This window comes from Hyperoodon ampullatus (assembly GCF_949752795.1).
Source record: "Hyperoodon ampullatus genome assembly, chromosome: 8".
NCBI classification, from domain to species: Eukaryota; Metazoa; Chordata; class Mammalia; order Artiodactyla; family Ziphiidae; genus Hyperoodon; species Hyperoodon ampullatus.
The window spans coordinates 11,686,416-11,699,386 of NC_136921.1; the positions used below are offsets into that span (position 1 = coordinate 11,686,416).

Genomic DNA, 12,971 nt, shown 5'->3' on the forward strand with positions numbered 1-12,971 from the left:
GAGGTCAGGCCTTGCTCAGTCCCAGTGAGACCTCCGAGCTGGGTCTGGGTGTCCCAGTGAGAAGGCCCCTGAATCCTGCCGTGAGGCCTTGGAGCAGGGCTTTGGGGCAGGACAGGGCTGAGGAAAAGGAGAGAAAGGAAACAGAGTCCACTGAGTCAGGCTTAAAATTCACAGTCTTTGGAGGGAAACAGCAGCTCTGCACGGGCCACCTGGGGGCAGTGGAAGCTCAGGGTGGCTCCCTCCCCAGTGAGGCGGGCGGGGGCTTCGAGCTGTGGTGACCAGACTGAAGAACTAACAGAACTGACGATATTTCCATCCTTGCCGGGTGGTATCAGAGGAAGGGTACCAGCGCACCTGAGCATGTAGGGCGGCAGCGGCAGCAGCAGTGGCGGCTGGGTAGGTAAACGCAGCATGTGAGATGGCTGGGGTCAGCTCCGTGGTGTACAGAGGGTAGGGGGCCCAGGCCTCTGGGGATGCGGGGATCAGAGCGGCCCCCATCAGGTCATAGGGGTCTCGTGCGATGAAGTGTGCTCCTAGGGCGGGGTGAGCGTTGGTGGGATTTGGTGTAGCCATTAGCTTGTTCTTGGCCATCTTGGTGTTGGCTTTGGCAAACTCTAGCCTCAGGGTCTGAGGGTTCTCAGGATCAAAGCGAATACCGTTCAATGCATTCTTGGCCGCTTCTGCTCCTGCCCGGCTGTCAAAGATCACAAAACCAACAGGCTGTCTCGATGTGAGCTTGATCAGGGACCCTTCATACCCCTTGAACGGCCTGAAGAGCAGGTAGAGTTCTCTGGGTTTAATATCCACAGGGAGCCCACTGACGAACAGTGTCCGGACCTCCTCCTCCAGGGTGCCGCTGGAGCCCGAGCCCGTGCCGGTGCCGGTGCCGGTGCCCGTGCTGGTGCCGTGCTCGCCGTCCGGCTTCAGGTTGCTCATGGTGCGGGGGGTGGGGTGGGGGTGGCTAGGGGAAGGGAACGCGGAGGGCTAGCGCGGCGCCCGGCCCCGGCGAGGAGGTGGGAAGGGGCGAGGTGAGCGGTGCGCTGCTCCGGGGGTGAGGGGCTGGGTGGCGGTGGGGAGCGCGCGGGGCGGTGAGAGGGGCAGCCGCAGCGTCGGGCTGGGGTCACATCAAGTTTGGCGGGTGCAGGAGGCGGGGAGGGGGTGCGGCGGGGGAGGCACTGGGAACCGGAGCCGACGACCCTCTTTTCTTTTTTAACCTCAAAAGCTGTCTATTAAAAGCCTGGATCCAATGCTCTCCTCTCTCACTCTGCAATCTTTCCCTTAGGACTCACATCCACACTCATGGTTTCCACTTCCACACTCATGGTTTCCACTTCCACATGTATATGCCTGGACTCATTCCTTCATTGTGCACATACAGCTTGGAATCTTCTCCAGACTCCGAACTTAGCCAACTTGCAGTCCACCTTCTCCCTGCGGGTATCTCAGAGGCAGTTCCAGTGTCAATTGCCCCAGACTCAAGTCCTAATCTTCCCTGCCCACCCCCCACAAAAAGTGAATTTCTCCACTGTTCCTTACCCATCAACTTGGCAATCTATTTAAAAAAGTCATCTTTGAATCCTTCCTTTCTCTCAACCCATATCTAGTCTTTCACCAAATTGTTGATTCTGCCTCTTTAAAAGCTCTCACATCTGTTCACATATCTCAGCTCCACTGTGCTGCTCACCCCTGTACAAGCACCCCCTGAGCAGCTGAAATGCTCTTTGGTCCACATACCACAGAAATGGTTTGGGATCATTGATAACACCACAGTCAGCCCTGGGGACGACACAGCATTTCCTCTCGCTCAAATTCCTGAAGAACGATCTTACCAGATTGGCAAAATGGGTTCTGAACAGCAAGCCTGTTGCAAATGAAGCTTGGGGGAAAGTCAGCCACCAAACATCCCCACCAAGGTCTCCGCACTCTCAGTGATGGCTAGAGATGCTCCTACACCAGCTTGTGTGATGAATAGCCCAGTTGCACTTTCATTTTTCCTACCTTATATTTTTACAGCCTCTGTGTTGGTCACCAACCCTCAAATCTCACCAGGATCCACAACTACACGTTTTACCTCATAGCCACAGACTCCTTTTTTTCCCCATCTTCCCCTACATCTCTGGCCTCTGCCCTTGCACTCCTCAGGGTACCTGCCCTGCTCTCAGAATCACCTAAGTCAGGCTACTTAGCATAGTGTTTCTCTCAGACATCAGTTGATGTCATATCATCAAAGACAAAATTAGTTCCTCATCCAAAGCTAAACATACCAAGAACTACATCATCAAAATCTAGACTCGTCGGAGGATGTATTTCTGTTTTTAAAATAATCATTACAGCCTGGGTGTGAGAAGACAAATCACAATGGTATGCTTCAGATGAAGAGGTAAAGAACAAAAGCTTCTAGGCTCAGCAGTTCCTACTGGTCACAGAACATAATCGTGGCATCTGGCCTTGGCGGTGGACTTTGATTCTGTTACCATTTTCACATCCCCATCTCCCAATGTCACTTTATTGCAAACTCTTTGAGGTCAGAGATTATACCTTAAACTTCACTGTACTGACCCCCTTGGAAGCTCACAGACCACCTGGCCTAGGGGCTGTCCAATGATGGGTATGGTCTGCAGACCCCCTGACAACCCACACACACAGTAATGTTCCCTGGGCAGTGAGGGATGATAGAGAAGTCTGCCCATCCCTGTTGACAGCCCGGTTCCCAGCATGCTTCCCTAGAACTTTTAGGCCTTTTCAAATTGTATTGGAATATAGTTTTATGAAAAAATTAACAAAACCGAAAATGTGATGAAGACAAAGATATCTAAAAGGGAAGTAATAAGAGATGATGGATTCTTCCATGTAAACCATGCCAAATAGCAACAGGGAAATGGACATGTGTCTTCCCTCTCCTGTCCCCAGAGTCAGTATATAAGGGCCTCCCCCAGCAGAAGGGGCATCAGACCTCCCTCCCCTCCTGTGTCTCCTTCCTCATCTCTCTCGTGTCCTCCCTACTTGATACCATGGGCAGCTGTGGCTGTGGAAGCTGTGGTGGCTGCCTCGGCTGGGGTGGCGGCAGCTGCGCCCCGTGAAGATGCTCCCGGGTAGGCTGCTGCCCCAGCTGCTGCCCCTGCTGCTGCCCCTGCTGCTACGGCTGCCCTGGGGGCTGCTGCAGCGTCCCCGTGGTCTGCCGCCATCGCCGCACCTGGAGCTGCAGCCCGTGTGGCTGCGGCTGCGGAAGGGCTGCTGCCAGCACGAGAGCTGCTGCCGGAAGCAACGCTGCTGCCGGGTGGGCCAGCTCAGCTGCTGGCAGCGTTTGCTGAGATTGGGTTTGCCTGTTGGCAAGTCTTTCCTCCAGCCCTCCCCGTCTCTCCTTCCGTGACCTGGAAGTCACTCCTGTGCACTCAAGGGTTGTAATCTCTGCCACATCACAAATTGATAATTTCAAAAGACCCTGCTATTGAGGTGAACAATAAGAACTGTGCAAGCAAGACAGCCCAGCCGCTGGAGACAATTCACATATTGAACAAACTTGAAAATCGAATCATATTTACTTTTTTGCTTTCCTGAAATTCTTTTACACAACTTCAATGCCCACGCTTATTTTCACTGTGCCCGTACATTACATGCCATTTCTTCTGTATTCTGCCCAGCAGTGCTGTACTGCTAAAAATGAAATCTTAAATAGAATAATGCACCATACACTGATGGCTAAAGATCTCTCTTATTTTATTTACTTTTATTAATTGTCTTGCTATGAAAAGACCTTCTGTGGTCTCTAAATTCAAGAAAGCTAAATAAAGAAACCCTTGTTGGGAAGGATTTCCCCAGTTGTAAGATTCTTTTCTTTTACGATCATCAGTTGCACTGATGCGTTATGGAACAATCACAATCAGGTCTCAGAGCAGCCGGATTTACCCACATTCCGTCTCCTTATGACACTCATTTCTTTGAAGTCAATGGGAATGTTATTATTCTTTCCAAAAATTCCTACATCTCACCTTGGTTTGAAAGAACATGAACCCAGCTGGAGTTGTTGCCACTCCAGAATAACAGCTGGCGTTTCACCCCAAATCATCCTACCCCATCCCTGAAAAGGATATTCTTAAGACAAATGTAATACATTTCCAAATCTGCCTTAAATCTTTTCTTTTCAAACCTCAGTTGGAAGTATATGGCCTCTGACACAAAACGCTTATCACAGAGAGTGATTTTTGTAAGAGGCCATGACCATGGATGGCCTCTGGCTCCTACCTAGCAATGACTCGGTGCCAGGATGTGTTGGGATGGGGATTGGGAACAGGTGTATGCAGGTGCTACCAAAGTTCACTGACCCAAGGTTAGGCCAGCACCTGAAGATTTAGGTCCTAATTTCTTTGTTTTTACTCTGGTACTACTCTTAGAAATGGTGAAAATGTTTTAATTCTGCATTTGCCAGTTTCTGAGAGTGGTTCTCCACCCCATTCTTATGAGAAGAACAAATAAATGAGCAAGACAGATCTAAGATGTTGATCAAGGCCCCCCCACTCTATTTATGCACAGTAATGTGCAAGAGGATGAAGACTTTTGAAATTTCTGTGTGATATGGGGATAAGGGTTACAATGACACTTAGCCAAGCAATGCCAGGAATATACCATGAGTACCTGACTGTCAGGACCCAGGAAAATTCTCCTTGTGTGTGACTAAGTGAATGCAAGTCTAACATAGAGAGGAAACGTCTACAAAATTGAAGGATTCAATTACTTACTTAGTTGTTTTAGAAACTGGGAAGAATTCATCTACTGACTTGTGCCATCTCCTACATTTTTAGAAACTTAATCATTTACCTTTAAACAAGAGACTTTCTCAACAATTCAGAGCAAAGGATGGCCTCTGGCCTATTTTCTTTAGAAGGACTCCAGGTATAGAAAATCCGTGTCCTCCACTGTTGGCCTATCCCAATGCACCCTCACCCCGGTACTTCATGTCTTCCAGATGTACAACTGGAATCCTCCCTTCTTTCATGTTTCCCCTGGTCCACTGTAGACCTAGATGAGAGTCTGCTCATCAAATCTCTTTATAGACCTGAGGACAGTCTTCAGTCTTTTTTTTTCCCCCAATAAGCAACAACCTCAAATTTTTAACCTTCAGTAGACTTAGAATATATTAGTCTATCTCAAAGTGTAGCCCCTGGAGCCAGCAGCATTGGCATCACCTGGGAACTTGTTAGAAATGCAAATTCTCAGAGAGTCTGGAGGTGAAGCCAGTAATCTGTGTTCTAACAAGTCCTCCAGATGATTCTGATCCATGCTTGAATTTGAGACCTTTGGACTGTATCAGCTTTTTTCCATTTAGATTTAGAGAACCATCTCATTATAATAGGCATCTAGTTAACTCTTTCTGTCTCATTTTTCCAGTGAATTTTTTTTTAATAGAGAAGATGATCTTTGGAAACTAAGGCTAGATGAAGAGTTCTTAGATTTGACACCAAAAACACGAACAGTAAAATAAAAAATTGACAAATTGGACTGCAACAAAATTAAAAATGTTTGCTCTGTTAAAGACCTGTTGAGAGGATGAGAAGACAAGCTATAGACTTGGAGAAAATATTTATAAACCACATATCCCGCAAAGGACTTATATCTAGAATACATGAATAATTCTCAAAACTCCACAGTTAGAAAGCAAGCAACCAATTAGAAAATGGGCGAAAGACATGAACAGACAATTCACTGAAGACGATATACCAATGGCAAATAAGAACATGGAAAGGTGTACTACATCATTAGCCATTAAAGAATGCAAATTAAAACCACAATGAGATATCACTATATACCTACCAGAATGACCAAAATAAAAAATAGTGACAACCCAAAAGCTGGCAAGGATGCAGAGAAATTGAGTCACTCATACACTGTTAGCAAGAATAAAAAATGGTATAGGCATTTTGGAAAAGTATATGGCAATTTCTTACAAAACCAAATATGTGTTTAGAATACAATTTAGCAATTGTACTCTCAGGCATTTACCCCAGAGAAATGAAAACTTAATGTTCACAAAAAACCTATACATAAATGCTTATGGCAGCTTCATTCATAATAGCCCCAAACTGGAAACAGCTCAGAAGTCTTTCAACAGGTGAAGGGTTAAACAAGCTATGGTATATCCATCCCTGGAATACCGCTCAGTCATAAAAAAGAAGCCAACTACTGCTACATGCAGAACGTGGATGACCTCAACGGAATGAGGCTGAGGGAAAAGCCCAGCTCAACAGGATAATTCCACATGTATAACATTCTTGCCATAACAAAAGTACTGAGATGGAGAACAGGTTAGTGGTTACTAGGAGTTAGAGATGAAGAGAGGGAAGGGAGTGAATGTGACTGGAAAAGGATGACAGGAGGGGTCCTGGTGACAGAACAGTTGTGTCTTCACTGCGGTGGTCACACACGTCTACACATGCAATAAAATTGCATAGAGGTAAGTACACGCAAATCAGTGCCTGAAAAACTGGTGAAATCTGAACAAAATGTAATGTCAGTTTCTCAGCTGTGATTCTCTACTACAGCTATGCAGGATGTTACTATTGGGGGAAACTGAGTGAAGGGTGTGCAGGACCTCTCTGCATTCTTTCTTACAAGTGCATGCAAATCTACAACTATCACCAAATAAAAAGCTTAAAAATAATAATAAGCTGCAAAGAACACTTCTAGATCAAAATGGCACCTAGGCTGACTGAGACCCCTAAAGCCCTCCTTTCCAGCTTTTCTCTGGCGACTCCATTTGCTCATTTTCAGTCTAGACTGTGAAGATTATGATCCTCCCACAATTCCTCCTGTGTCTGGATTGTCCTACCTTCACCATGTATACTGGGTGAATTCCTCTTCCAACAACATCCAATTCTTTCTCCAGTACCATCAACCCCACTTCTAGCCACTGTCTCTTTTCTGAACTACATGTGTAATCTCCAAATTACTCTCCACGCTTCACCCTTATCCCCGATAAATTCCCTTTTCCACACAGCAGCTAGAGTTTGGACCACATCATGCCCGAGCTGACAACCCACCAATGGCTTCCCTTCATGCTCTGGGTTTGTCTTAATCCCTTACCCCAGCCCACAAGGCTCTACATGATTGACCCCTCCCCTTCCCTTCATCAGCTCCACCCACCAGCCACACTTGCCTTCTCTCCATTTCTCAAATACATAAAGCATATTCCAACTTGCACACTTTTGCCCTAGATGATTTCTATGCCTGGAAAAAAGTTTTCCAAATCTTTGCACAATTGATTCCTGCTTAACTTTCAGGTTGAAAATTAAATCTCACCTCTGTAGAGTGATCTTTTCTGATCACTCACTCTGAAGTAGCCCTTAGGGTATGGTGTTTGTAAACACCAGAATTTTGCTTCTCCGTTGGCCCTTATTTATTGTTTTTCTCTCTCCCTCCTTGAGAGTTGAGTCCTACCTGCCTATCAGTGCTGTGTGCCTGGTGCCCACGACAGTGCCAGGCACACCCTCAGTAAACACCCACTCAAAGAAAGAAAGGGAGCTCTGGAGGCTGACTCTGACCAGCTGTCTTCCTCCCCATCATTCACAGAGTCAATTACTCCCTTACCTGTGCGAGCAGCTGCCTTTTACATGATCTCACTGGTACATCAACACAATCATGCATATGTTTGTTTACAAGACCTTGCAGTTCTAGAGGGCGGGAGCCACATGTTTTGGTTTTGAATTCCCAGGTCCTGTCACAGTATGAGGCATCAATTAATATTTGATGAATGAAGGACCATCCTCTTTCCAGGGGATGACACCAGGTGGTCACGTCCCCAGGAATCCATTTAAAGCCATTTACAAGGCCAGCGAGGATGGGTATTGAACAGTGTCTCCCGTGAGGTATAAGGGTCAGACACCGACGACCTGACACTTCCCTTCTCATTAAAGTACGCAATTCAGCCGTGTCCTTAAGCTTCTGGCCAAAGACATTCTTCACAGAAAACTCACAAAATAAAGGAGCAAAGCTGAAAACCAAACGCACAATTGCATCTTCTAGAAAGATTTTAAACTGGAATGCTTTTTAAAAAGGTACCTCATCTGAAACAGTAGGGAAAGGAAAGCCCCAAAGTAGTCATACAACAAATTTCATTCAAAATTAAATCAGTGATTTTCATACGGGATGCCCAAGTGACCTTGCTTCTGGGAGGTCACCAGAGCAGATGATGGAAACTCAGAGAATAAAGCCATCTTAAAAGCAAGTGGGTTTTTTAAACCCATGCTAACATAAGATCATGCTAATGACCTTTTAAAGACATTAAGATGATCTCCCAATTCATCTAGAGTTTTTGTTTTTATTGTGGTTTTTGTTGCTTGTTACAAAAAGTGTAGTAATTAGATACAAGCAAAACTGAGCTATATATATATATATATATATATATATATATATATATATATATATATATATATATGCCCCATAGTTGGACAATAAAAAGAAAACCTTTGGAATGAGGTACCTAAAATGTCTAATCTATGTGGATACTTCTTAACACCCTCCATCAAAGTGTCTCAACAGGCCAGAAACTCAGCTTCCAAAGAGAAGACTTACCCCCGGTGCTTCCCACCAGCTCCACACTTGCAGACCGAGCTTCACCCAGCCCCACCTAGCCCCAGGGGCAGGGCCGCCACTCAGTTCCATCACCAACCTCTTCATCCTGGGGTAAAAAGACTTACCAGCGGAACCAAGGCAAGACCAAAGAGATATGCCTAATTCCCTGGGACCCAAGATCTTCAAAATGACTTTTGACTATTTTTCAAGGCGAGTATTCGTGGATATTCTTTTCCCTTTGAGCTATTCTGACACAGGACAGAATAAAGAATTAGAAACTAAGAGCCACTGAAAGGAACAAAAAAGGGGTGTCTGGGGCCCATCACTAACCCACCAGGAGCCAGCAGGCAGGACCAAAATCCTCATCAAACACTTCTCAACAAGACCATAGAATATGGAGCTGAGTATTTTTACCCAGAAATCACCAGCTCTGTAATTGTTCATAAGGCTCTGGGAATAGAGGGTGGGAGGCTATAATTACCAGTGGTAGCTCTACGGTGCCTTTTAAACTTGAGGTCAGAAAAGAACCTGAGTGTTTTAAGACTGATGGGCTAGGATGGGTCAGGAGACTGTGAGAGATGGAAGATGTACATTGATTGGGGAGTTCAAACAGGTAATTGAAGGGATAACATAAAGTAAGACCTTAAGGGCAAGTGATCAGTATCACCATTTGTCTTTTTCTTAATACAGGAATTGGTGCCTTGGAACAAGCGTTGAGTGGGCACGGCAGGCAGAGCCATCTGGTTTTGTCCATGTCACAGTGCAGCTGTCTGTCAATAATATTGTCACTAAACTTCTCTAAACAGCCATTTCTCCCCATGTAAACATTGGGCTTAGGCTCTCCCAAGGATCCGTCCAGCTCTTAATTCTTCCGTGAGTTTAATGATAATACAGAATGATCCATTTTAACTAAAAATTATTCTCTAGATATATGCTCATAAAGGGAATTACTGATTTATCTAAAGAGGGCAGAAGTTACTTTTATTTGATCTGGATTGATGGTTTCATTTTTTTTAACTTAATGTATACAACTATGTAATTGTGAAATGATTTCAGTCAAGTTTACTTACATGATGAGAGGTTAAGCAGATGATGATAGAATTGTAATTTAATGTAAGCATATAGACCCAAATTTTATTCTTAAAAGTTAGACCAGACCTAAAAGAAATTTAGACTCTGAATAAGTAAAAACTTGAAAACAAAAGCCACGATGATAATAATGAAGGTATAATAGTCACCACTTACAGAGGGCATACATACATACATCAATCTAACTTAATTCCGATGATAATTCTGACAGATCAATATCATGATCTACATTTTACAAAGGGAAAAGCTAACGTTCAGGGAAATTAAATAAGCTGCCAAAGGTGCAAGGCTTTCTGAGGTGTGGAGCTGGAATTTCGATCCAGATTTGAGAGTTTTTATAGCCCATGTTCTCAGTTACTGCACTGCCAACACCAGCAGGGTCACAGAAACAGTGGGTTGCTGGATAACTAGGGCAAATGGTGGGGTAGGGGTGACCAGACGCCTCCATATATTTTAGCAGTAACTACCAGCACTGTTCATTCTCTCTGGATAAAGACAATCAATTTATCAGGAAATATTTGAGGCCAGCTAAATTCTTTCTTGATTTGAGCTGTGTCAGTGCTCTATCACATTAAAAGCAGCAAAGAAACATACAGATATCAGGTTCTTTCCAAGCCGAGGACAGGACGATTTTCCCTTTGTACCTTAGCTAGTCCATCCCTTGCTTTTCTCACTGTCACTTGTAGCTTCTTTCACATCCCATGCCATCTCAACCCAAACGTGACACGGTAAAAGTCGTGAGATTCTTTCATCACAGACACAACCCACCTGGTGTCTTCAACCATGTTATCAGAGCATCTTATATGAAGTCTGAGAATACTCGTCAATGAAGTGCTGAAATAATCAATTATGACCAGACTGCTCATAACATCACTTGAGCAAGTGGATAATATTTGGTAAGTGGCTGATGGCAAAAGCCATTCCAGGAAGGGAAGCAGTGGAACCGCCAGCCACATCATCATTGGGAAATGAGTCACAGGGACCCATTTCATCACCCCTGGGAAATGAGTCAAAGGGATTCAATTTAGGATGACATATGTATTTAGTTCACTTGTTGAATTGTTCCAAAAAAAAAAAAAGGAATGAGTGCCTACTACTTGCTAGCACTGGTTTGGTGCTAGGGATATAGAGGAAGTCCCTATAGTCCAGTTAGGGGAGATTAAACATTTGAATGACTTACCCGTGCATAGTTATTTTATTTTATTTTTGCATGCTTAATTGTGATATCATTCACATACCATACATTTTTCCTTTTTAAAGTGTACAATTCAGGACTTCCTTAGTGGCGCAGAGTTTAAGAATCCACCTGCCAATACAGGGGACACGGGTTTGAGCCCTGGTCTGCGAAGATCCCACACGCCACAGAGCAACAAAGTCCGTGTGCCACAACTACTGAGCCTGTGCTCTAGAGCCCGCGAGCCACAACTACTGAGCCTATGCACCACAACGACTGAAGCCCGCGCGCCTAGAGCCCGTGCTCCACAAGAGAAGCCACCGCAATGAGAAGCCCGCGCACCGCAACGAAGAGCAGCCCCCGCTCGCCACAACTAGAGAAAGCCCATGCGCAGCAACAAAGACCCGACGCAGCCAAAAAAATTAATTTAAAAAACTTTTAAGGGGGCTTCCCTGGTGGCGCAGTGGTTGAGAGTCCGCCTGCTGATGCAGGGGACACGGGTTCGTGCCCCGGTCCAGGAAGATCCCACGTGCCGTGGAGCGGCTGGGCCCGTGAGCCACGGCCGCTGAGCCTGCGCTCCGCAACGGGAGAGGCCACAACAGTGAGGCCTGCGTACAGCAAAAAAAAAAAAAAAAAAAAACTCTTCAAAAAGTGTACAAATCAATGTTTTTCAGGACATTCACAAAATTCACTATTTTAGAACATTTTTACCACCCCTGAGAGAAACACTGTGCCCATTATCAGTCATTTGCTATTCCTCCATCCCCACAAGCCCTGGAAGCCACTCTTCTACTTTCTGTCTCAATGGATTTGCCTGTTTTGAACATTCCATATAAATGGAATCACACATATGTGGTCTTTTGTATCTGGCTTATTTCACTTAGCATGTTTTCAAGGTTCACCCATGTTACAGAATGAATCAGTACTTCATTCCTTTCTATGGCTGAAAATTGTTCCATTGTATGGTCATACCATATTTATCCATTTACCAGTTGATGGACATTTGGGTTGTTTCCACTTTTTGTCTATTATGAATAACGCTGCAATGGACATTCGTGTACAAGTTTTTGTATAGATATATATTTTTCTCTTGGGTATATACCTAGAAGTGGAATTGCTGAATATGGTAACTCTATGCTGAACTTCTTGAGGAACTGCCAAACTGTTTTCCAAAGCAACTGCGTCATTTTAAATTCACACCAGCAATGTATGAGGGTTCCAACTACATCCTTATTAACTCTCGTTATTGTCTATCTTTTTTATTATAGCCATCCCAGTAAGTATAAAGTGATATCTCACTGTGGTTTGTTTTTTCTTTTTTGCGGTACGCGGGCCTCTCACTGTTGTGGCCTCTCCCATTGCAGAGCACAGGCTCCGGACGCGCAGGCTCAGCGGCCACGGCTCACGGGCCCAGCCGCTCCGCGGCATGTGGGATCTTCCCGGACCGGAGCATGAACCCGTGTCCCCTGCATCGGCAGGCGGACTCTCAACCACTGCGCCACCAGGGAAGCCCCTCACTGTGGTTTTGATTTGTATATTGCTAATGACTAATGATGTTGAACTTTTTTTAATGTGCTTATTGGCCATTTGTATATATTTTTTTGAATAGAAAAATGTCTATTCAGATCCTTTGTGCATTTTTCAGTTGGGTCATTTGTCTTTTTGTTAAGAGTTGCTCCAAACAGTTAAAAGTACAGAAAGGAATGTATTACACTTATGTTACACCGAGTTTGAAATACATGTTTAAAACTCATTATTATATGGGCATAATATTTTGTCTTGCAATTTAAATAATTTTTATGAATATTTAGAAAATTAAGTTCTATCCGGTTATAATAAAAAAGGAAAATATAAGAAGTGCTAAAAGCTCTACCAACTCGTAAAACAGACAGCAATAAAAATGGGCCAAATAGGGTGGGAGGGAAGTGCAAGAGGGAGGGAATATGGGGATATATGTATACGTATAGCTGATTCACTTTGTTATACAACAGAAACTAACACAACATTGTAAAGCAATTATACTCCAATAAAGATGTTAAAAAAAAGAAAAAAATGTGCCAAATAAATTTAATTATACAAAAATAATTTCTCTATTTTATATACTATTAAGTCACTATTAATCTCTTCATTTGTAGACTGGCCA

At 44.4% G+C, this 12,971-nt stretch overlaps 1 protein-coding gene across 1 annotated transcript; it reads right to left on the reverse strand.

Annotated features, from left to right (window-relative positions):
- Positions 1 to 291: 291 nt before the first annotated feature.
- LOC307057007 (RNA-binding protein with multiple splicing 2) lies at positions 292 to 954 on the reverse strand (the record flags this gene model as incomplete). Its single annotated transcript, XM_079709993.1, has 1 exon — positions 292 to 954. The coding sequence occupies exon 1, from the start codon at positions 934 to 936 to the stop codon at positions 292 to 294; it is 645 nt and encodes a 214-aa protein (XP_079566119.1). The 5' UTR covers positions 937 to 954.
- Positions 955 to 12,971: the final 12,017 nt, after the last annotated feature.